This window comes from Panulirus ornatus, chromosome 23 (assembly GCF_036320965.1).
Source record: "Panulirus ornatus isolate Po-2019 chromosome 23, ASM3632096v1, whole genome shotgun sequence".
Classification (NCBI taxonomy): Eukaryota; Metazoa; Arthropoda; class Malacostraca; order Decapoda; family Palinuridae; genus Panulirus; species Panulirus ornatus.
Genome location: NC_092246.1, coordinates 20863296 through 20890113, shown reverse-complemented (window position 1 = coordinate 20890113; position 26818 = coordinate 20863296). Strand labels below are relative to the sequence as shown.

Sequence of the window (26818 nt, the reverse complement as noted above, 5' to 3'; positions counted from 1 at the left end):
ACCTCCGACACATATATCCTCTTGGTCAATCTTTCTTCACTCATCATCTCCATGTGCCCAAACCACTTCAAAACACCCTCTTCTGCTCTCTCAACCACGCTCTTTTTATTTCCACACATCTCTCTTACCCTTACGTTACTCAATCGATCAAACCACCTCACACCACACATTGTCCTCAAACATCTCATTTCCAGCACATCCATCCTCCTGTACACAACTCTATCCATAGCCCACGCCTCGCAACCATACAACATTGTTGGAACCACCATTCCTTCAAACATACCCATTTTTGCTTTCTGAGATAATGTTCTCGACTTCCACACATTCTTCAAGGCTCCCAGGATTTTTGCCCCCTCCCCCACCCTATGATCCACTTCCGCTTCCATGGTTCCATCCGCTGCCAGATCCACTCCCAGATATCTAAAACACTTTACTTCCTCCAGTTTTTCTCCATTCAAACTTACCTCCCAATTGACTTGACCCTCAACCCTACTGTACCTAATAACCTTGCTCTTATTCACATTTACTCTTAACTTTCTTCTTTCACACACTTTACCAAACTCAGTCACCAGCTTCTGCAGTTTCTCACATGAATCAGCCACCAGTGCTGTATCATCAGCGAACAATAACCGACTCACTTCCCAAGCTTTCTCATCCCCAACAGACTTCATACTTGCTCCTCTTTCCAAAACTCTTGCATTCACCTCCCTAACAACCCCATCCATAAACAAATTAAACAACCATGGAGACATCACACACCCCTGCCGCAAACCTACATTCACAGAGAACCAATCACTTTCCTCTCTTCCTACACGTACACATGCCTTACATCCTCGATAAAAACTTTTCACTGTAGGAGTTTGTAGATTTATGTGCTGAAAAAGGACTGGTGATTGGGAATACCTGGTTTAAAAAGTGAGATATAGATAAGTATACGTAAGTAGGAGAGATGGCCAGAGAGCGTTATTGGATTACGTGTTAATTGACAGGCGCGCGAAAGAGAGACTTTTGGATGTTAATGTGCTGAGAGGTGCAACAGGAGGGATGTCTGATCATTATCTTGTGGAGGCTAAGGTGAAGATTTGTATGGGTTTTCAGAAAAGAAGAGTGAATGTTGGGGTGAAGAGGGTGGTGAGAGTAAGTGAGCTTGGGAAGAAGACTTGTGTGAGGAAGTACCAGGAGAGACTGAGTACAGAATGGAAAAAGGTGAGAACAATGGAAGTAAGGGGAGTGGGGGAGGAATGGGATGTATTTAGGGAATTAATGATGGATTGCGCAAAAGATGCTTGTGGCATGAGAAGAGTGGGAGGTGGGTTGATTAGAAAGGGTAGTGAGTGGTGGGATGAAGAAGTAAGATTATTAGTGAGATATATATATATATATATATATATATATATATATATATATATATATATATATATATATATATTATTATTATTATTATTATACTTTGTCGCTGTCTCCCGCATTTGCGAGGTAGCGCAAGGAAACAGACGAAAGAAATGGCCCAACCCCCCCCCCATACACATGTATATACATACGTCCACACACGCAAATATACATACCTACACAGCTTTCCATGGTTCACCCCAGACGCCTCACATACCTTGATTCAATCCACTGACAGCACGTCAACCCCGGTATACCACATCGCTCCAATTCACTCTATTCCTTGCCCTCCTTTCACCCTCCTGCATGTTCAGGCCCCGATCACACAAAATCTTTTTCACTCCATCTTTCCACCTCCAATTTGGTCTCCCTCTTCTCCTCGTTCTCTCCACCTCCGACACATATATCCTCTTGGTCAATCTTTCCTCACTCATCCTCTCCATGTGCCCAAACCACTTCAAAACACCCTCTTCTGCTCTCTCAACCACGCTCTTTTTATTTCCACACATCTCTCTTACCCTCACCTTACTCACTCGATCAAACCACCTCACACCACACATTGTCCTCAAACATCTCATTTCCAGCACATCCATCCTCCTGCGCACAACTCTATCCATAGCCCATGCCTCGCAACCATACAACATTGTTGGAACCACTATTCCTTCAAACATACCCATTTTTGCTTTCCGAGATAATGTTCTCGACTTCCACACATTCTTCAAGGCCCCCAGAATTTTCGCCCCCTCCCCCACCCTATGATCCACTTCCGCTTCCATGGTTCCATCCACTGCCAGATCCACTCCCAGATATCTAAAACACTTCACTTCCTCCAGTTTTTCTCCATTCAAACTCACCTCCCAATTGACTTGACCCTCAACCCTACTGTACCTAATAACCTTGCTCTTATTCACATTTACTCTTAACTTTCTTCTTCCACACACTTTACCAAACTCAGTCACCAGCTTCTGCAGTTTCTCACATGAATCAGCCACCAGCTGATTATGCTAAGGAAAGCTTAAAAAAGCTAACTAAGGTATTCCTAAGTGAACTATAAAGAAACTAAAGAGAATTCTATTGAAATAAGCCACAACATGGCAAAAAGCATGTAAATGTAACCAAACAGGCCAGCAGTAGAATCAATGAAATACACTTATTACTGAAGAAGCTAACAGAATATCTTTGGATTTTAATGAGAAGTATATTGTTATCTTAAACAATGAAACCTGGGAGGATTGCAGTAAGACTGGTGAAATACACCTGTAATACCATAGGATTCCAAGTAAAATAATGGATCTTCTTTAATTTCTGCGGACTTCGTTAAGAATGCTAAGAGACTATCTGAGTAAAGCTTACCAACACACAGTGGGAAGTATGGCATCACATCATCTGAATCGAGACTACAAAATAAAGTCATGAAAATAAATGCAGATAAGTGATGAAACATTATCATAGCCATAAGTTTTACTGGCTGACTTGGTCTTCTACGGTACTATAGGTGTATTACACTGACCATAATGAAGTTCTCTTAGATTCATATGTTTAAGATGATCCTTTCCATACTCTCACTGCTCTTACTGCAAAAGTTACCTTTCTTCATGTGGAGTTTGTCACTTTTGAAACAGAGTTTAAAGAGTAAACAGTTTGTTTAAAGATGCATCTGCTTTAGTTTTGGTATTTTCATTCTACTCCTATCAATTTGTACTTCTGCAAAGAAGTAAGAACTAATAATTTACTAGCTCTAACACTGCTGTTCTTGTTCTTTGATAAAAGATTAACCTACTGTGAGGAGAGTTACTATGAGGGAAAATGTGAGTTTGGATAATGAGAAATTTAGTTTAATAACATATCTACAAAACAATGTAATTACCATTTTTAATCAGTAAACATCAAATGTGTATTCTATCAGTAACTAATCTCCCCTGTTTTGAAGGCCATGCACCTTAATTATCATAACCAAAAGGATGATGCCGGTTAACATAAGGAGGTCTGAGAGGACAATAACAGGATACACGTCAACATCAGGGGTTTTTAAACATGTAAGAGTTGACATGACTATAATTCAGTATCTTTCATATCAAATCTAACACCTTCAGTTTGTGCATTATGGTCTGTAATATGGAGAGCATGCTGTTTTCAAAGGATCAGAACATACAATAGGTCTGCATTCTACTTCTGAAGAGTATTTCAGGGAAAAAATATTCACATTACTGAGCATGTGGTATAGTCAAATACACTTTGACCTAAGTGGTAGTAGAGGATTCCTTACACCACATAAGGCAAATATTCCCCCCACTGAAGCCAATCCAACCACCTTACAGTGAAGTCACCACACAGCAGTCAAAGCTTTGAAGAAGAAGAAGCAATTTACGATGCAACAGCACTCCAAACCAACTGTACAGTGTAAGGCATTTATTGGTAACACTTCTGTCAAAAGCCATCAACGAGAGCAAGAACTGGAGGAGCATCCATAGCAACCCAAGAGTAATTTGCTGTGACCTCACCCAAGACTGTAATTACCAATTTGTACGGCACAAGGAGATAATTCAACGCTTGCGGGCCCTAATCTCTTGATCTTAAATCTACGTATAGTGTCTGCATTAACCATCAGTCATTCTGTTCCATTCAGCGACCACTCTTGTTCTATAAAAATACTTCGTCAAATCTTCTTTAACAAATCTCTTGCTTAATTTCACGTTATGTCCTCTAATTGATCTACCCCTACATCTCTCGAACTATGCTTCACTGTCCACATGATTGATGTTCTAAGAACTTAAAGGTTGTGATTAGGTCACCCTTCAATCACTCAACTTCTCAGGTGGGCAGATTTACAGACCCATAGCTTATCTAATTATCTTTGATTCGTTCTCCAAACCTTTTAAATATTTCCTCATCCATATCCATGAGAGCAACTCTAATATCAGCCAACAGAGAATCTGTCTCAATTATTCAACTAATAAAGGACTCTGGAGACGGGTTAAGATATAATGTTAACTCCCAAGTCTTTACACACACACGATCCTAAAGCTTTTCTCTCGCTTAAATAACAATGGTATTGTCCCGAATTCTGGATAAGTTGGATTATAATACATAAATCTATCACTCGCCACATCCCAACATAGCTTTTTTACGTAAATATCTTGGGTGGACCTGGACTGAATTTTGACCACCATACCTTCCTCAAGTGCACAACTATGTATGATCATCACGAAATGGTGCAAACACATGTATGAAAGGTTAATCATCACTGTAATCTTACCGTCATCTGTTAGGCCCAGCTTCCTTTAGAGAAAAATGGTGAAAATACATATGGGACGTTAATGCCAACTGGTTGAGGCTGACGTCTGGTGCACACATGTTCATGAACCATAATATCTAACGTGACGCGACACTCCGAGTTAAGCTGGCCGCCGACGTCTGGCAGCCACCATGGTGAGTCCTGCAGTCAATAGATGGCGTTGGCGACACCACTGAGTATGGATAACACATGAACAGTGTGCCACAAGGTTATCATCACGAATTGCATTGTTTTTTCGCCTCCCATTTCTTCATCGAGAGAATTTCCAAAAATGGCAACACTCTAATACGACCAGTTTTCTAATGCTGAATGACGCTAATATGGACGGGGGAAAAAAACCTTCAAACGCCGGTAATATAAACGTTTTACTAAAGTTATCCCTCAACCGCTCTCACAATGTCACAAGCTTCTGTTTCAGAGCAAGCACACCACCCATCAGCTATCACTATCACCACCCAGTCTCCTCTCGCTGAAATTCGTCGTCCCAATAGCAAGACGGTAATATTATCCTGTTCTCTTGGGGTTAACTGCCTCCCCGATATGCTGCAGTGTACCATAGATCTTTTACCACATTAGCTGGGACGGAAAGCCACAACTCGAACTGCCGTGTCCACATAGATACCTTGAGCTCAGAAGTGACAAATGACTCTTTAAATATGTGCTTAATCCTACACAACAACACAACAAGAAAGATCTGTTACGTTATGAACTCTGCTGAATTACATAACCTGAAGCCTAGCCAACACTGAAGGAATATAATTTTAGTAAACAGTGTAGGATTCATACGGAAGTCAAAAAATACTTTTACTTTACAAATCACTGATGAATTGCCATCAAGAATACAGAGTTCGGTTTAATCGGCAAATCTATAATCAAGAATACCACCATCCATTCCAAAGGCTTGCAAGAGAGTTGGTGACCCAGACTAATAATAATGCTATTTACATCAACAGTTTATTGCTTTTTTGTATCTTATGATTCTCTTTCGCGATCTCCACTTTCAGGGTGTGACCTTAGACTTCCCGGTCTACATACATACATGTATGTACATATTCATACTCGCCTTCGTCCATTCCAGCGACACACCGCCCCACAGGAAACAACATAGCCACCCCCCTGCATCAACGAGGAAGCGCCAGGAAACGTAATAAAAGACCACATCCGCTCACACTCAGTCTCTAGTTGTCATGTGTAATGCACTGAAACCACGGCTCCCTTTTCATATCCAGGCCCCACAGACCTATACATGGTTTACCCCAGACGTTTCACAAGTCCTAGTTCACTCCAGTGACAGCATGTCGACCCCAGTATACCACATCATTCCAATTCATTCTATTCCGTGCCAGCCTTTCACCCTCCAGCATGTTTAGGACCAGATTGTTCAAAATCTTTCACTCCATCCTTCCACCTCCAATTCGGTGTCCGCTTCTCTTTGTTCCCTCCACCTCTAACGCAAATATCCTCTTTGTAAACCTCTCCTCACTCATTCGTTACATATGTCCAAACCATTTCAATGCATCCTGTTCTGCTCTCTCAACCACACTCTTTTCATTACCAACCACCTCACTTACCTTTTCATTACTTACTCGATCCAACCACTACACACCACATATTGTCCTCAAACCTCAACCCTACTGAACCTAATAAGCCTGCTCTTATTCACATTAATTTTCAATGTTTTGCTCTCACACACTTTCCCAAACTCAGTCACCAACTTCTGCAGTTTCTCACTCGAATCAGCCACCAGTGCTGTTTTACGTGGACATCTGGCCAGTGACACCGAGAGTAATAGAGAAATTTTGTTACTAGATAAGAAAATGTGTGCTTAAAACTCTGCGTGTGCGGTACCACACTGATATACTCACAGTACCAAACTGATATACTCACAGTACCAAACTGATATACTCTTAACAGTGATAATGAAATGTCTTAGTCGTTGGGATTTCTAGATAATGAAAGCCACATTTGTAAATATACCTGAAACTCCTAAGTTAATCTCATATAATCGACACACTTTCCAAACTATACGTATCATTCAAAATTGAATTTCGAATCACGCTGTTCTGACAACTTTTTTTTTCATTTTTTTTCCTAGGTTTATATACATCTATTTTCTCTCCAGTATGCATTCGATTACATATAAGAAGTTTTGACGGAAGTTGTGACCTGATGTATAGTGAAACAACCTTTCCCAGGGAATTTTTTTTTTTTTGGCTGTGTGACACCGCCTTTAGGTACAACAATTTTGAGAAAAAAAATAAATAAATACGCCCTGTATGGTTAACTAACTCCAACATTCGACTCTTACGCACAACGAAGCGACCTTTGCTTCTAAGGTCAGGTCAAACGTCAGGCCATCAGATCAAGGGTCGTGTGCTGACCTGCTCAAGAGCCGTACCGCTGAGCGCAAGGTTGGCTTCACCGTGCTCAAGGGTTTACACAACTTACCTTCGCTTAGCTATTAACTAAACTGGACTCCATTTATTTCTTTTTTACCCACTTCACACGTACTCACTCCACACCGAGCATGCGATTTTTCGCACCGCGAAATGCAATTATATAGACGAGGTAGGTAATAACAAATTACTTTGATTATAAAGATAAAGCAGTACTTCAATAAGAAAAAAAAATATCCTTCAATGAAATACTTGGAAAATGTCTATCAAGAAAACCACCGAACACAGACAAACACGTACAATAACAACACAAATATTTCTCTCTCTGTACTTCAATATACCTAGGGTAGAAAATCGCACATTTAGGGACATGTGGTGGAATGTGTGGCGCACCTATCTGCCCAGAGAATGTAATACCATCCGATTTACCTCACCGGTGTTGGCACAATTAACTTCATCCAATTAACTTGTAAATGTAACTGACCTGACTGTTGCGCTAACACTGTTTACTTAAATTCGCCGTCCAGCCAGTATCGCTGGCCTCGCCTTACCAACTAACATGGTGAAATAATTTACTGAAATGTTACCTACCACGAGTTACCAGTGACCAACAAGATAAAACTTCGTACGAGACAATATAATCTCATTGGCGTTTTGGATCAGACTTCATTTAACAAGACAATATAATCGAATTGACGTTAATTTTTTTCTATTTACTTGACAGTTTAATGCAATTTGGTTTACCTTTTACACAAGTTAGCAAAACTTCCTTTACGCTGTTGAAGTATTAATTATCGTCTGGCTTGGCTGAACGACCTGCGAACACGACTTCCTATCTCGCTCGAGTCTTCCCCTCCCTCCATCCCGGGAGGTCGTACGACCCCGCTGCCAGACGTAGCGGGGAAAACTTTGCGTACTGAAGTGTGGTCGTGAGGAGGGGCTCAGGGTGGTAGGGGGCTGGGGTGCCTGGTCTGGCCCACAATGGCGGCCGTCAGGGCCATCATGTGCCTCTGCCAGAAGTGGAAAACTTTCATCTGAAGCGCTGTCCCTTCTGCATGCATTATGAATGAACAAGCCACGCGTCGGATTGCTTGCCAGTGAATTCCCGTTGCATTTACTCTCCATATGAGACGATTCGGGTTTAGTTTCCTTCGTCCGACGTTGTCAAGACGCATGTAAATCTTTCCCATAATATCGACGAACGTGATACACGGTAACAAATGGATGCAAAACTCGGGTAACACCGACCAAGTCAAGACCACGACAAGTCATCCGAATTCATCCCTTTCCGCCTCTGTCCAAATTGATCCTAATGTAAAGCTACAAGCTGATTGGTGATGTTGCGGACCACCAAGTGTGACGTGATCCACTTAGGACCAATCAAAGCTGGCGATATAAGCCGAACGGATGAGTGGGCCGTCATACAACCAGTTCGTAACTGGCGATGACTGATGGATACGCGCATGTCGGTCGGCAACTGACGCGCCGTCGGTTCAACAACATCTCGGGGCTCGTTCTCTGGATCCCAGCGAGGATATATACCACAGGATAAAACACGTCAACAGGTCCTGAATGAGATTTCGATCATGTCCAATGGTCTCTTTTCGATCTATGTCACATCAATATCCCAGTAAGACCTCAAGATAATCGTGATTCTAATGGGATGGTTCAAGATATATATTCTAACCCAAAACTACAACTTACACATTTCACAACTGTCGAAATGCATAGTTCCCCTACTGAACATGTTACTTAGGAATTCACAAGGTACAGCAGCGCAGGTATTAATGAATGGTATGTTTAAAATGCCTCAACATTATCAGTTCACTTCTCTGAATAACCTTTTCAGAACTAACATTGCTCATCGGCTCACAAATGCATGATCGAATCTCCGTTATGACAGGCCAGATGTGCGGAGGACTTACGCGAGTGTCACGCCGGGGATAACCGGTCGTTAACAGTGCAATTCTACGCAGCTACTCTAAATATCGACCAGAAATATGGGTAAGCTGAGGACATGCGCTGTTTTAGCCTAGCTTTGTAATTAATTCGACCAGGACGTGCCAAGATATGCAGCACTATTGAAAGCAATGCTTGTACGAGTGAATGACAGGCTATTATGAATTCATCCCACCTTCCACTGTAATACGTACGTTATTTCAGCAAGAATGTCACATTTACGTGAATGTATTATATCAAGCACAGTATGAATGGAATATCATTTGAATATAAGAGTACTATAACAGAAACCTATTAAAAAAAGAGTAGCATCTCACTAACATAAGAAGGTTACGTAAAGTATTGTTTTCATGCATTTTTGTCCTAATTTTACACTAAAATACATCATAATAGCCCTATCTATTTCTGAGAATATATTCATTCAAGCACAGTTATGGTAAAAATAATTCTTTTCTCTGAAAACGATTCGAAAAACACGTCCCGTCTAGCTGATACGGTAAAGCCCTGGTCGGGGAAGCTTTGCCTTCCTAAGCAGCCTTTATAATATTACCTTACGTTGAATCTTTATTTATATACCTCTATTGTCTTGCTTCTTATTTTTCCAGAAATATGACACGTTTGTATATGAGACAAATGCTAAGGTATTTTCAATCACTAATTAGTGCATATTCTACGTCTCCATTGTTTACTGGCAGTAACTGGTAAACATTTTTCATGTCTGAAGCTAAAAGGTGTGTGTGTGTATATATATGTATATATATATATATATATATATATATATATATATATATATATATATATATATATATATATTTCTTTCATACTATTCGCCATTTCCCGCATTAGCGAGGAAGCGTTAAGAACAGAGGACTGGGCCTTTGAGGGAATATCCTCACCTAGCCCCCTTCTCTGTTCCTTCTTTTGGAAAATTGAAAAAAAAAAAAAAAAAAAAAGACAGGGGAGGATTTCCAGCCCCCCCTCCCTTCCCTTTCAGTCGCCTTCTACGACACGCAGGGAATACGTGGGAAGTATTCTTTCTCCCCTATCCCCAGGGATATATATGATATATATGATAGCACACATACACACATATCATTCCCACATATACACTAACACATGCAGATGCATCATGATGCCAGGCTAATACATTCTATAAAGAAGCTGGCTCCCACAGCCCGGGATGTGGGGATGAAGACAGCTATATGTATACATGCATCACGCGTAGGTACCTCCACAATCTAGTTTCTACTTTGTTGTAGATGGCTATAAGGTCTCCCCTCCAACGCTCCCACTCAGTATGTTAATACCTTGTACATTAATATCTGTAGAGTTTTAATTAAACATTCTTTAAAGATATCTTTATTTCACACTTCCCTTGATATACGCTTAATGTAAAACTAATTGTATAATACATTACCTACAGACAGTCTACGCACAGCAAAACTTCAGCGTTTGTTTTTGTTTTTTTTTTTATATTCAGAGTTTCATCAATTTGTGTCACAATAAAGACCAGACACTTTTCTCGTCGAGATCTACGACAATAATCGCTGGTCGGTAGAAAATGGAAGCTCCACAAATGGCAACACCGCGCGTGGCAACCTAAGTAAAACCTCTCTTGATTTTTATTGAATTACGACACGGGCTGAACCCGGACAAATTTTACATTATTATGCCGAGCAGGATGGTTTTATTGAAACTACTTCTGCAGTGGATTGTACTTTATATGTGTGTGAGGAATCGATACAGGCCAGTGGTTACTTCAATAGCTTGGTTTTACCCATAGGTTGTGAGCTCTTAAACGTTTGTCCTCTCATACTTCACCGTCCTGACGCACGGAAACGTTTCTCGCTACTCAGATCCCAGAGGCAACGAGGAGTTTTATGGCACGAACAGTGATGCTGAGAAATATCATTAACTACACATACTTTTCATGTCTACTTTTTTCTTTTTTTCCTTTCCTTGAATCTACACAAGCGTGCAGCACTCATGCACCATCGAACATATCTTTTTGAATATGTCTTAATTAAATGTCTTTTACTTTCTTTCTATCTATACAAGTAACTTTGCCGCCATTTGCTTCCATCACACTTCTTTATCTTCCCGTTCTGTTTACATGAGAATAAGTGTTTACTATCAACAACTATGTGATCATCTCTCTTCCGTTTATTATCCTTGATTACTATTCATATACGTCATATACTTATCATTCGTAGATATACTTTGAATTTAATGGTTCCATATATTACCATATCTCTTGGGATATGTTAGTAGAACACATGTTACTCACTGTACACAGTTGATCGTCATTCTTTTTGCTTTATATCTCCCTCTCTTTCCCTCCATCAATGTCTCCCCCATCTATCTATCTCTCACACAGCCATTCCATTCCTCTCCCACCACTGGCCATGACCTCCTCCCCTCCCGTTGCACCACCTGCTCTCCCGCAGGTTCGACCGTTGCCGTGCGTCGCCCGGTTCGGACACAGCCGACTATTGGCTCTCACAAATAGAGCAAACACGGTCCGGGGCGGGCAAATCTGGTTAAATAATGAGACGCCAACAAAGTGGAAAAGAAACAGTCAGATTGGCAGGGGAAACAACGCCTAGATTACGGCCAGATGAATATGTGTTTTATTGTATCTCCCTCCTCCCTGTGGCAGGGTGAAAAACACCCAGGCCAGGTTTTTCTTATTATCTTCATTTTGAAGCCAGAATGTCACGGTTGTCGGGAATATTACAACAGGTAAATATGGATGGATAGATGAATCACGGTTTTCATAAATGAAGAGTTACGGTATACTGTTAATCCTTCCTCAACGACATTGTTTTCGAAGCTGTGGTTTTGATGAGTTATATGTTTTTGATGGGAAGCCGATTCGTTCAATATGGACATATATCAACATCTTTCGGTGTCAGCAAGCCCAATGACGTCATAAAATGACTCTGCTCTCATTGGCCGGCGAATCTATTCACATTTCGCCGTTCAATCAGTCTGCACAGACATCAAAAATTCGCAGTTATAACGTCACGCGGGACATTACGTACCACTGAGGGAAATGACATTCGAAGCGATACATAACGAAGCTTTCAAATCATATTTTCGTTGGGATCGAATCACAATTACGTCATCACAGTGAGTCTACATGTCTAGGGTTCAGTAATTACAGATGCGTCATCATGAAACCTAATGGCCTACTTGACTTCCATGAACACGACAGTACGACTCTTTAAACACCGGGGAACGACCCTTGAGCATCATTATGACGGCACGACCCCCTAAAGTACGCCGGTACGACCCCTCAAGAACGACTGTACAACCCCTTGGATTGACGACGCGACTAATGACCCACTAGTGCCAGTCAGGTTTAAGTGGTGGTTCCGCCGTCATACTTAAAAGTCGTACCGTCGTGCTTAAGGCTCGTACATCACCATCTGGACCAACCAGCGAGTCGTAGAGTTAAGTAAACCATCTTGTCTAAGGAGGTAAAATCGGTGAGTCTGTGTTCCTAGTGTTTCATTTTTAAGGTAAACTTATACAGGATGTTGACGAATCGCTGTGACAACACAGACGCTTCTAATGATTCAGTATGTGTAACCCTATATGAAACACTGAGGCTATGTATATAGTGTGTTGCTGGAATATATATTCATCATTGATATATATATATATATATATATATATATATATATATATATATATATATATATATATATATATATATAGTGGAGTAAGTGAGCCGGTCGTGTTTAAATACAGCTAATGAAATATGGATTTGCATGTACGTAGAGTTCTACTAGCTCACTTTGGGGGGGTGGAGGGGGGGAGAGTTCAACCTAATGGTAAATCAGGTAAATTTTGAGATACCTTAAGAACAACTGAGAATGATGTGAACGGGGGTGATGATGGGAGGGGGGTGGTCAATGGGGGGTTATAGCCTAGACCACGACGGTATGACCCCTGGGGGGGGTGAGGTGTGACCTTTGATCAAACTCTTATAAGGGTCAGGTCAAGCCATCACATTCTGCCTTGAATTCAATCACTGAGGAAATTCATCACTTGACCACACCAACCGATCACACTTGGCCGATCCAATGTTTAAATGTTTTCGAAGGTGACGTGGGAGTGTGGGGGGGAGGGGAGGGAATGACGTGGCCGGGAGTGACGTGGGAGTAGACGATGGGCTGGCAGTGACGTGGGGTGTAGTACTGGCCGGGAGGGAGAGAGGTGGGGGAGTCGGGGTAGGTCTAGGCTGTGCTTGGTCTCCGCCGCCAATTCGTCCGTAATTGAATTAGTATCGTTTATATTCCGGGACCGGAGACGTGCAGTGATGGGGGGGAGGGAGGCTTCTCGTGTTAGGGGAGGGAACTGTAGTGGGGAGCCATGGAGGGTGGAAAGTGTGGGTAGGTTAGGTTAGGGGAGAGACTAGGGGGGGTTAACGAGGGGAGATGGACTTCTCTGGGGAGGCAGAAGTAGAGAGTCTCTCGTGTTATCTGGGGAGGACAGTGAACCTGTGAACTCAAAATGGTCAACTGCGGTGTTACGGTGGGTGGGTGAAGCAAACGTTACATGTGTTACAATGGGTGAAGTGGGCGTTACAGTACTTACAGCGGGTGAAGTAAACGTTACATGTTACAATGGGTGAAGTGGGCGTTACAGTAGTTACGGCGGGTGAAGTAAACGTTACATATGTTACAATAGGTGAAGTGGACGTTACAATAGTGTTACAGCTGGTGAAGTAATAGTTACATGTTACAATAGGTGAAGTGGACGTTACAGTAGTGTTACAGTAGGTGAAATAAACGTTACAGTGTTACAGGGCAGTGCGCGTTATATCAGTGTTACATTGTGCAAAGTGAAGGTTACATGTTAGTGTGAAATGAAAAATACATCACTGTTACAGAGGGTGGAGTGAACGTTACAACAGTGTCACAATGGGTGAAGGGAAATCTAAACGGCACAGTTTCATATTTGACCCGCTGTCGCCTCTCACCTTCCCGAATTAATATCTTTTCCCATTCTTTCACCTAGTGTTGCGCTCCGAACACCATCCCGCTACATGCCGAACACAAGGAGTGTTCTTTGTACAGATGCCTCATTGTTCAAGATGTTCTGATGAAGTAAAGTACCTCCCCGCTTTTCATCACTTCCAGTTTTACCTTCCACCTTTCATGGAAAACGTTTTGGGAGTCTATTATACCCAAGGGTCGTTACCTCCTCCTTAGGGTCGTAAAGTCTTCCTTCTCTTGAAGTCAGTATTCAGCAAACATCTTTGTTTCGACAAATGTTCAGATTTGTGAAAAAACATTTGACCGCTGAGATCCATCTCCTTGGATTTCCATATCAACGGCACATCGTCCATACAACGAAGATTCACCAAATAGTAATATACTTAATAAGCAAATATCATCTCCACACGGCGGGTTCAGCGCGATTATGACACCACTATATAAGCCAGGCTGGTAATAGCCTCTTCCCGTTCTCTTCTATAACATACTAAAAATGTAAGGAAACAACTGAGACGAAGGACTTTGAGAATTAATAATGATGCACAACGGGGTGGATCCCGCTACAGAGATAAGAGGATTTACGAGCTTGTGAAACAGAGGGGGGTCTCTACGAGGCAGTGGGCAAGACAAAGTGTCCGCTGTAAATAAGGTCGGTTCTCCTTCTGGAAATAAGGATTTACGTGCTCGACATGTCGAGTGCATGTACTGCCCCCCTTGTAACGTTTCAGCAATAAATTCTTCACACACGAACATCTACTTCTCTACACAACGGTAGGGGATATTCGTGTCCGACTTAAACGTCTAATGATGTTTTCGTCTTCACTATATTCTTCCGTACACCTCCTTACACCATTTTCTACTGGTGTCTCTTTCCCTACCCTCAATAATACAAGGATACAATGTAACAATTACAAGTACAGCTATGAAACAACACAAAAACAAAAACAAAAAAATCACAATGTTGAAAAAAAATAAAAGGCTCTGGACAGACAAGACCTTTAAGATACTTACCATAAGGCTTCCTTGGTGTGTGGAGCTCTGCAGAAACCTAAATTAGAACTATGTGTTCTCATCATAAGTTAGCAATGAAAACTTATTCTAAGGTTTATTTATCACCCTGCTGTGACAGCAGGTAAGTGTACAATTGTTACTAACTGTATTACAAGAACTGGAGAAGAGTCTGGGGGTAAAAGTGTGACCTCCTGAGTTCCCACTGAGAGTGTATTTGTCTGAAGCATATATGTCCAGGAAACAGTTGCACACATAATTGGATTTAAACTTCAAACTCTTAACACAAAACAGTCACCCCTGCGTATTGTGAACCAAGGTATTACATCATACAAGATTTCATTCAGGCATAATAAGGTTTACTAACGTATGTGGAATAAAAATCTATACCAACATTGGCTTCATATATTTAAAACAACAGCATGACAATATACAGCAGCACTTGAGCAAAGTACTTTCCTCTGCACGGTCAAGTAAGCACATTCTCAAGCAAATAAATTGTGATTTATATTTGAAACAAATCTATAACGCATCTCTCATATTTTTTTTTCATCATAAATAATACCAGTTTGACTGCACATATAAACACAGAGCAAAAGATAACTTTGGATTGGAGCAGTTGCCAGCGTCAGATGACCGAAGTACGACATTATCGGCTTTCAGGCAACAACCAGAGTTGCCATATGTAGGTCACAGATTAGCGGCTGCCAGCCCTAACTAACCAAGATACAACTCTGCCAGTTGGAGTTAACAGCGGCACACCAGCTGTTGCTAATGGTATAGCTTACCAACGTTATCTGTAGGTAACGATAGGGCTTTCAGCCGTGGGTAAAAGCAACACAGCTGCCAGCCACATGTAGCAACATACTGCTGCCATTGTATAAGCTATGTAACACTGCCAGACGTATGAAGCACCATATGCTGCCAGCTGTGTGTACCTACGTAACACTGCCAGAGGTAGGAAGCAACATATGCTGTCTGTCGCACAGAGCAGCATAATGCTGCCACCCGTATGTAGCAACACAACGCTGCCAATCGTACGCAGCAAAACAAAGTTGCTGTTCGTAAGCAGGAATACAGCGCTGCCAGCACCATGTGGCAACACAGCGCTGTCAGACGTATGATGGAAACATTTAAAAGCACTGGATGACACCACACAGCACACCTCCTGTCACTGCTCAGGACAGTTCTTGCCTGGTAACACCCGAGCCATTTTAACACACACCCAACCCCCAAAATTCCTGATGAAAGTAGTATAACAGTAACATGTCGTAACATCAAATGATACAGGATGAAAATGAATAAAATTAAATACGCAAAATGAGAAAAAGCAACATTTGAATGTTTGTGAAATAGTAGAACAAATAAAATCGTGTGCAAATACATGGATTTCGATGCTCGAGAGATTCAACACTTCATCAGCCGAATCTGATGCCATATACAAAACCCTCACAACACCCAACACATTTTGAGATGTCCACTACTTTCTGATGTCACCGCCTTATTCTTCATCATAACCAGTTACGAGACTACGAAGCCCTTCTCTCTCGAATCCTCTTGTCCTTACCAGTCCGTCAAATCCCAGATGTAAACTCGTCAACGGCTTAAGCCAATCGGAAGCATTCCACTTGTAATCACCCGACTTCCATGTTTACTGACACTTGTTTCAGTATACACGGATGTCCATTTTTCTGTGAGAGGATTCGAACCCCTTCTTTACCGTGTCGACAAATACACTAGTTCTTACGTCCCTGCTGAGTGTGTGTGTGTGTGTGTGTGTGTCTTTTTCAAGGGCTTAGAAAACGGTATCCGTGTGTACAGTCACTCGGAGGGTCTGCGTTCCAGTCACGCTGGTCTTCTCGCTGTGTCACACTTTGTCATCAACAGTGGCCTAGTATGCAACCTGGTCACCAACAGTGTCCTAGCAAGGGGGGGGGTCATCCCACCTGGTCATCAACAACGCACGAGCAAGCGGCTATCCCACCTGGTCATCAACACTGTCCCAGCAGGAAGGGGGTTATCACACCTGGTCATTTATACTGTCCTAGCAGAAAGGTTATCCCACCTGGTCATCAACAGTGCTAGGAGGGAGTTATACCACCTGGTCATCAACAGTGCTAGGAGGGAGTTATACCACCTGGTCATCGACAGTGTCCTAGCAGGGGGTAGGTTATCCTACCTGGTCATCAACAGCATCCTAGCAGGGGAGAGTTATCCCACCTGGTCATCAATACTGTCCTAGCAAGGGGTATCACAAATGGTCATCAACACAGACGCAATAAGTAGGGATATATATATATATATATATGTATATATGTATGGCTACAAGTTTGTTCAGAGGGTACAATTGGTACACTACAACAACGCTTACACAACCACCGACATATTTACAACTCGTGTCCAGTTGTAACCACAGACGAGGCTACGTTGCCCTTCTATGGTTAACAATTTTTTATTAACAGGTATGTACAAAACCCCACAGAAAATTCCTCATAACTCGTATCTAGTTATCTACATATATCCAAAACAGTAACCGAATTACTGTATTATACATAACTCATGAGTCTTCGTTACCGATGAGTTCAAACCTTTCATGAGGGGGGGGGGGTAAATATGAGAACTTGGCTTTGACCCCTCACATGTCGTCCCTTTTAATAACAAAAGGTTCATTCCGTGGGAAGTTTGTTCTGCACACATGCACGCACGCACCAGTATAATGATCACAGTAACCACGTAGTTCTTCAAGCACTGTACAGTAAAGGTTGGGCCCCCTTGTCATAGCATTTCTCTCGCCGAACACCTCAGTATTATAATGTCACTCAGTATTACGTCTGTGGAGTACCACGGATGGTGTGCTGTCTCCGACGCTGGTTGGGTCCAGTGGCCTACATCGCTACTGCCGTTGCCGTCACAGTACATAACACTGGTTCGATACCACACACTTATGTTCCATCACTTGAAACAATTCCCTTCACTAGCTTCGCAATTTGCTCCGGACGCATTACGACAGCTCCGGACACTGGACTCGCAATACAGTGAACCTTTAAGGGTCGGTCCGACGACTGCCTGTGTAGGAGGAGTTCAACGAGTAAACAATACACACTTCACCACCCGACGTATCGCCCAGACCACTACGTCAAGCTGATGTCTGGGAAGAGCAGAGGCATTACCAGCGTGGACGGGCCACCGACATCGTCTGTCCGTTCATCTTGCCCCAAGAGCTCAACTCGCTGCTGCTCTTTGTCCATGGACAGTACTGGATTAGTGATCTGAAGGCCACAAGTTCTGCACTGACATCCACGAGCAATGGAAAACCAAGTCCCGAAAGTTCACTCGCATGTCAAGGGGACAGAGAAGTGCAAACTGGCTGAACTTTGGTCCGGATCAGATGTTTCAATGAATCATAGACCCGGCCAGGAAATGACGAACTCTGCGGACTATTCTTATGAAAGATGGAGTCCAGTCAGAGCCCTCGGGGGCTTCGCTGATATCCCTCTCGACCAGCATCCATACACCAGTCTATCTACACGCCATCTGTCCATTCTGATGACCGTTCAGCGACGTGTCGCCTCGTAAATGGTGTCTGCCTGGTGCTGCAGGCGACCAATTCGCCTCCAGCTCAACAAGAACGGGTGTGTGGATATAAACTAGGGGGGTGGTAGGTTCGCTACGGAGACATTTTCGGAATATCGATAAGTCAACGGTCCTTGCGTAGATGGTGGCGTAAAGGGCTCGATGTGCAGGGCGTGGTAAGAGGAGGAAGGACGCGTTCCCGAGGACATATGGAGTTAGGAAGGGGCGCTGCTGAGGGTTTCATGACCTGGCGTAGGTGGTATCTGCAGGGAATGTTTGTATAGGGCAAGCCGTCGAGTGTCCCCGAGGCCTAATAAGGTAGCTTCGGACACACCTCCGAGGTGGGCCCGCGGTCCTGGGCCAGTGGGTCCGCGCGAGTTAGGTCTGCGGCATGGTTAGCCCCAGGGCCTCCGCGTGCTTGCGGGCCTTGAGTCTGAGCTCGGCTATGGAGGAGTTCTTGGAGGACACCCTCTCGGCGGCGGCCAGGGCCGAGAGCGCCAGCGGGTAGGTCGGGTGAGGGTAGTAGAGCAAGGGAGGAGAGGTGAGGGGGCTGCTGCCTCCCCCGCTGCTGCTGCTGTTGCCGCCGCCGCCGCCCCCACCCCCGCTGCTGGTGCTGCTGCTACTAGTACTGCTACTGCTGGTGCTGCTGCTTACGCCGGTGATGCCAGCGCTCAGGGACACGGCCGCTGCGGCGTACTGCAGGAGAGAAGGTCAAGTTAGCCCTACTACCCCTGTGTCATAATGCTTCCATCACTTAGAACTAACGACTGCAGGAGAGATGGCCGAGTGAGCATTATAGCCGTCATAATGCTTCCATCGTGTATCATGACAATGCTGGAGAACAAGGTTGAGTTAGCACTCTTCCTGCATCATAATGCTTCCAAGACTTATAATTACATACGACTGGAGAGAAGGTTAGGTAGGCACTATAGCTGTTGTGTCATAATGCTTCCATCACTTACAATTACTGACTGACGAAGACTGAGTTAACTCAACAAATTGCATCATAAGGCTCCTGTCACTTATAATTAGTTTCTGCCGGAGAGAAGGTTGAATTAGCACTATAGTTACACCACTAAGCTCCTTGCACCTATCATTATGGCAGACTGTTGGAGAGAAAGTTGAGTTAGCCCTATAGCTACGTCATAGTGCTCCCATGACTTACAAGTACCGCTGGAGGAGACAAAAAACTGAATTAGCATCACAGCTGCATCATAATGCTCTTATCCCTTATAATTACCGCCTGTTGGAGAGATGGTCGAGTTAGCACTATGGATGCATCATAATGCTGCTTCCATCACTTACAATTACTGACTGCTGTAGAGAAGGTTGATTAAGCTCAAAAGTAATAAAACTTCCTTCATTATAATTACTGACTGGTGAGGAATGAGTTAGGACTACACCATAATGCTCCCATAACTTATAGTTACTGACTCGTGGAGAGATGGCACTATAGATGTATCATAATGCTTCCCATCACTTACAATTACAAATTGCTGGAAAGAAGGCTGAATTAGCAGTACAGCTGTACCATAATGCTTCTATCACTTATAATCCCTGACAGGTGAAGACTCAGTTAGCACTATAGACGTATCATAATGTTTGCAAAACTTACAATTACGGAACAATGGAGAGAAGTCTGATTTAGAACTATAGCTGTATCATAATTGCTCCAATACACATCATTACTGGCGACAGGAAAGTAGGTTAATATACAGAAGCCCTCGGGCCCAACATACAGCAGCAGACTTCGAACCTTGATTACGATACACCCTGACGGCAATATAATCCAGTCTTCGAACCTGAGTGGATCGCGGATCCAAGTCCTCGCGACCTTCGGGCGATGGCGTTAGCGAAGCCGTCATGCTAAAAATAAAGTCTAGCCACTCAGACCCCATGAAGGAGGACCTACACACTGGGAGGCGGTAAAGGGTGACTGCGCTGCTCACCTGGTGGGCTGCGGAGAGGAGGGCCGGGTCGAGGGAGAGGGCGGGCAGGGTGGGGAGTCTATCGTAGGTGGGCGGGTGGAGGCGTAGGGGCGACACGTAGGGCGCCACTCTGCAGGCCTCCAGGGGCACGCCCACGCTCCCAGACCCTGGCAGACCCACGCTCCCGGACGACATCACGCCCATGGGAGAAGCGGCGGCAGACGAAGGCGACAGCAACATGCCGGCTGTTGAGGGGACGGCCACCACATGATCACTCACGACTACATTTCCTCCTCCCTCAACCGTGAGCACGACGGTACGACCCTCCCAGCGCGGCGGTACGACTCTCGGCCGTCGTAGCTCAAGCCTCAGAATTGACCCGTGAGGGTCGTAACGTGTTGCTCATGGAGTATATATATATATATATATATATATATATATATATATATATATATATATATATATATATATATATATATATATATATATAATTCCATTACTGGCTCAGGGGGCAATCACACACTTATAACTTCACACTAAAATCGAATCTGCGTTGTATACTAACAATCACACTAAGTCACAAACGTCACACTAGGATCACAACACCTCAGGAAAAACAACAACAATCACACTTCCTCACACACACTATAGTTACACTGACACACTCTGGGAACAGATCACACTAAACACACACACACACACACACACACACACACATTACACCCCCCTCCCCCCTTAAGAATTAAAGAGCTTGTTCAACGTAATACCAAAAAACATTTCAGAAATAATTAGCAGATAATCACCGAGTAATGAGACTAATTTCCTGCTGGCTGGTTTGGCTTACCTCAGGGGAAGCTCATTCTTCTCAAAAAATTTACAGCCGGAAGGAATCCTGGTTTACATCAACACTCCCCCCCAACCCCCTCCATTCCTTTAGCTGTAAATAAACGCTAAATAAATAAATCAAGGGAGGACTTTCATGTATCCTCGACTCGGAAATCCACGTATATGCTGATGATCCTTTCCTGTCGCCTGGTATGAAGAGGCGATAAAGGGTGGGAGAAGGTTGGCTATTTAATATCCACCCGGCGTGTGTTTTACGCTCCAGTGGTTGTTCAGTGAGTAAGATCCACCTTACATGGATCATCATCACCATGGACGCGCGCATCTCCTGCCGTACCAAGACCACGTCCGCCTAAGATCGGGCATGGCTAAGATTACGTACCATGACCAAGACTATGTACCATTGAGTTAATTCACGGAGCCAAAACTCAGTACCATGGTCAAGATCATTCAGCAGGAACCTCTCAAGAGTCTTAACTTCTCTTCCTCGAGGCTATGATCCGGGCTCAGAAATGGGATCTCGTGGAGCTTCTGCAGAAGATTTAGTGACGCAGACGAGGTCCAAAAAGTTGCGCAGCAAGAGTGAAGACGCGTTTCCTGAGGTTCCGTAGCCGTGCTGCTTGCTGCTAGTGCGGTAGGAGATAAGAGGCGTTGCCGTGGTCCCATAAGCATGCTGCAGGTGCGGCAGGAGAGGAGGCGTTGCCAAGGGTTCGTAGTCAGGAATATGGCGGGCTGGAGCCGTGGTTGAGCTGTACGGCAGGAGGGAGACTGGCGTGGTTGGGATACCTGAACTACTGCAGGTGGCTGGCGACAGCAAAGTCCTATGGGGCCCCTTGTCAGGAGGAGGAGTGGAAGTCACCTGAGAGACTGCTACAGACATTACTGAGGCCCTACGGGCTCCTGAAGAGGAAGATGAGCCTGGGGTCACTTGGTGGATGTTTCCAGGTGGAGACGATGCCTCGATGTTGCCTCTATAGCAAAGGACAACTGCTTGACCGACTCAGTGCCTGCTGTTGTTTACTGACAAATGCCCTGGTATCTGCGAGAGAGCCTGGTAGGCCACGTCCATGGGGTTAATTGTGCGGGCGTGACCGCCGAGATCATTAACGATGATCACCTCGGGTGTAAGGAGAGGTGATGAGAACGTCACACGTCGTCCGTGTCACGGCAATGACAGCGGGTCAGGTGTCCGCCTGACCGTGGGGAGTGCAATTTCGTGATGAACACTCGCGAGGTGATGAGACCTGTTGCGTCGCCCTGAGTGGACGAGATGGCAGGGCATGGGTCATCAAGCTCAGGCTTAGGTGATAACAAAGGAGCTGGCCGCTGGCTGGGGGGGGGTCAAGAGTAAGACTGTGCGAGCGAACCACCTTGAGCACCTCGTTGCGATCTTTAACCGAGACGATACTGCCCTTAAGGACGAGAGATCGACCTTAGGGGAGTGACGATATGATCCTAGAGCACCAGCTACACGACCGTCCTTGAGCACCAGCTATACCAACACCTGAAACACTTGAATCTTGTGTTGACAACCCCAGACACCGAATCCGTATACGTCAACACGTTATATATCTCGGGGTCCGCGTTAATCGTATACGTCAACACGTCACATCTCGGGGCCCGCGTTAATCGTATACGTCAACACGTCACATCTCGGGGCCCGCGTTCATCGTATACGTCAACACGTCACATCTCGGGGTCCGCGTTCATCGTATACGTCAACACGTCACATCTCGGGGTCCGCGTTCATCGTATACGTCAACACGTCACATCTCGGGACCCGCGTTCATCGTATACGTCAACACATCACATCTCGGGGCCCGCGTTAATCGTATACGTCAACACGTCACATCTCGGGGTCCGCGTTAATCGTATACGTCAACACGTCACATCTCGGGGCCCGCGTTCATCGTATACGTCAACACATCACATCTCGGGGCCCGCGTTAATCGTATACGTCAACACGTCACATCTCGGGGCCCGCGTTCATCGTATACGTCAACACATCACATCTCGGGGCCCGCGTTAATCGTATACGTCAACAAGTCACATCTCGGGGCCCGCGTTAATCGTATACGTCAACAAGTCACATCTTGGGGCCCGCGTTAATCGTATACGTCAACACGTCACATCTCGGGGCCCGCGTTAATCGTATACGTCAACACGTCACATCTCGGGGCCCGCGTTCATCAGGAGCGTGTGTGGTTTACCCATGCAGTCATCATCACACGCTGGGCTTCATTAGCCGAAAGCCTTCACTCACTCGCCGACACCCACAACCACATAAATGGGACGACCCCACACTTAAACCTTCCTCCTCCCTCCCACCCATCCCCATCCCTCTCCGCTGGCGAGAGAGAGAGAGAGAGAGAGAGAGAGAGAGAGAGAGAGAGAGAGAGAGAGAGAGAGAGAGAGAGAGAGAGAAAATACATATATATAAACCGTGGTAAAAATCGCCGCTGCCGTCGGGGAGTGGAATGCCTGTTGACACCGAGTCCATAAAGGGTAGTGGAGGAGGAGGAGGAGGCGAGAGAGAGCGGTGGTGGCGCTGTTAGCGCCGCCCCGGGCTGAACGCTCCGAGGTAGCGCCGCGCGATGGCTTCAACGATGCGCTTTTGTCTCCCCAGCATCGGACTTAATCACTTAATTCCGCTGAAACTTTCTTACGTGCCAATCCCCGGGCGAGTCGTTTGGCTGTACGACCCCATGGAGCCGGCAAGGGCTGGGTGGAGGGAGGAAGAAGAAGAAAAAAAAAAAAAGATAACGCGGACGTATTAATTTTGCGCGCGCGCGCCCCCGCCGACGTCCGCGCATGATAATGCGAATATTTCTGATAATTCGGATAATTCGGCAAACTCTCCGGCCATAAACTCCGGCTGAAAGTTTGGTAATTAGCTCAGTTGCCTGAATATGATTAGCCCGGATTTTCCAGCCTCTCGAACGTTGTGTACATGGCTTTAACGACATTGTCTCGGCGCCCGGCCTTAATTGGATTTGTACATTATCGGATTAGCAGATTTTCAGATTTCTGGATTTGCATAATTTTGAATTCTTGAATGTTGGAGTGGAAGGTGGGGGGGTGGGTAGGGGGTAGGGTGGGGGTGGGGTGGGACTAAATGAAGGACTTTGTGAGGCACAGAAGGACACTGTGTGGTGGGGACACATTGTGTGGTGGAGATACATTGTGTGGTGGGGACACACTCTGTGGTGGGGACACATTGTGTGGTGGGGGATACAGTGTGTGACGGAGACATATTGTGTGGCTGGGATACACTGTGTGGTAGGGAAAACAATGGGTGGTGAGGAAACACTGTAATAGGAATACATTGTGTGGTAAGGATACATTATGTGGTAGGGATGCACTGTGGGCTAAGTCTATATCGCCTACGCACACGCGCGCGCGTGTGTGTGTGTGTGTGTGTGTGTGTGTGTGCGCGCGCGCGCGTTTAATCATTTCATAGAAATCTTTATACATTTTCCAAAAATACTAACAAAACAGAAAATAACAGCTTATGAAGCCACGTGCCACCCACGAATACAACACACACAAACACACACACACACACACACACACACGCACACACACACCTTCCTAAGCTGGTCTTACAGCGACACACTGAATAAGCCGCCATATTTAAAAGCCTGACGCTGGATGATAATCATCCCCCCCCGCCCTACGTTCCGCAGCAGGGCAAAATAATTGTTGTTAATGTGACGACCACTCCCCCTTCCCTCCCCCCCCCAAAAAAAAACCGATGGCGGGAGGAAGCAAAGCGAGTGATTACACGGACATAATAAGAACCATTATGGAAATATGTCACAGCGTTAGCTTCCGGTAATGAGAAAAGTTTCTCTTGTCAACACGGTTAATTGTGAATCATGAGAATGAAATGGGGGTTCATATTTAAGACGAGAGAGAGAGAGAGAGAGAGAGAGAGAGAGAGAGAGAGAGAGAGAGAGAGAGAGAGAGAGAGAGAGAGAGAGATTCGCAATAAATGAGAAAGGAATTTAATGCGCCATTAAAAACTTTTGACGCTTCTAAAGAGGAAAGGAAAAAAAATATGACATAATTGACTTGTCGATAAAAGCAAAAATTATTCTTAAATTCACAGTAAGTGCACTTTGCCAGCTTATTATAATCATAAACTGAAGCTGCGTTCGGGCAAATTGAATTTGCATCAATACCTTGAACCCGTTCAAGTTTTACACCAGTCCTCTTTTACACATTTACATAAGCACAGCAAATTTGAATCAATAATTATATAATCCAAGCTTTCATCAGCACATTTAAGCATTACTGACGCGTTCGCGTTTCTTTACGACGCGCTAAATGGGACGCACATATATGAAACAAAGTGGTCATAATAGAAAACGAAATTTGGCGCGAAACTCCACCTCCGGTTCCCAGGGCCGGTAAATAAATCACGGACACCGGCGGCACGGCCCAGGAATCCAATCTGTAGCAATAACAATAAAATTAGAACTCTTCGCTCGGTCCATAACCTCGTCCTCGGCCTGTCACTTGATTTAGGAAAGTTTTCAAATCGTAAAATTAAGGGAGGGAGGGGAGGGAGACCTATATAATTCGATCAGTCGCCGACGAATCAGAGGGCGTGAAAAATTGAGCAGCCTCCCTCCCTCCCTCTGGTGTGCTTGCGCGCTGCTAACTTTCCGTCGTGATTCCGTTAATTCAGTTTTTATGGCCCGGGTCACAAGAAGACATCGGCTCTTCCCCCCGTCCGCTCCTCACGCAATACGTCCTCAAATGAGCTCAAGTCAGGGAATTTATCATACCTAATTCCTTTTCCTTCCTTCTTTTTTTTTTTCTTTCGATCATACGCAAGTTACAGGAGGACGGTCATACGCACAAGGCGTTGGATGATGTTTGAGGGAGTGGATTTAAGGGGAAGGTGTATGATAAGAGCCTATATTGAGGGAGTGGATTTAAGGGGAAGGTGTATGATAAGAGCCTATATTGAGGGAGTGGATTTAAGGGGAAGGTGTATGATAGAGCCTATATTGAGGGAGTGGATTAAAGGGGAAGGTGTATGATAGAGCCTAAATTGAGGGAGTGGATTTAAGGGGAAGGTGTATGATATTGCCTAAATTGAGGGAGTGGATTTAAGGGGAAAGTGTATATTGCCTAAATTGAGGGAGTGGATTTAAGGGGAAGGTGTATGATTGAGCCTAAACTGAGGGAGTGGATTTAAGGGGAAAGTGTATGATATTGCCTAAATGGCCGGAGGGGATAATAATTAAGTAGAGGGTGAAAGACAAGAGGGTGCTATACTCCATGATCATATATAATGTTCAGGACTGTAGAGGTGAAACTTCTTATAATATCTATACCAGTTTTTCATCCGTACTGACATCTGAGGTTATACCGGGTTGAGTATACAGAAAACGGCAATTCAGACAGTCA

At 44.4% G+C, this 26818-nt stretch overlaps 1 protein-coding gene across 2 annotated transcripts in view; it reads right to left on the bottom strand.

Annotated features, from left to right (window-relative positions):
• Positions 1–26818, bottom strand: part of LOC139756876 (uncharacterized) — a 113942-nt gene that overhangs the window by 6820 nt on the left and 80304 nt on the right. The window contains exons 5-6 of one of the 2 annotated variants that reach the window (XM_071676735.1): positions 20576–20799; positions 15443–19322 (exon numbers count right to left, since the gene is read on the bottom strand). In XM_071676735.1, the coding sequence (XP_071532836.1) occupies positions 19005–19322; positions 20576–20799 (542 nt within the window). In that variant the 3' untranslated portion in view covers positions 15443–19004. Of the gene's footprint in view, positions 1–4645; positions 19323–20575; positions 20800–26818 lie in introns of those variants that run through there. The other variant, XR_011714453.1, reaches the window with a different exon arrangement.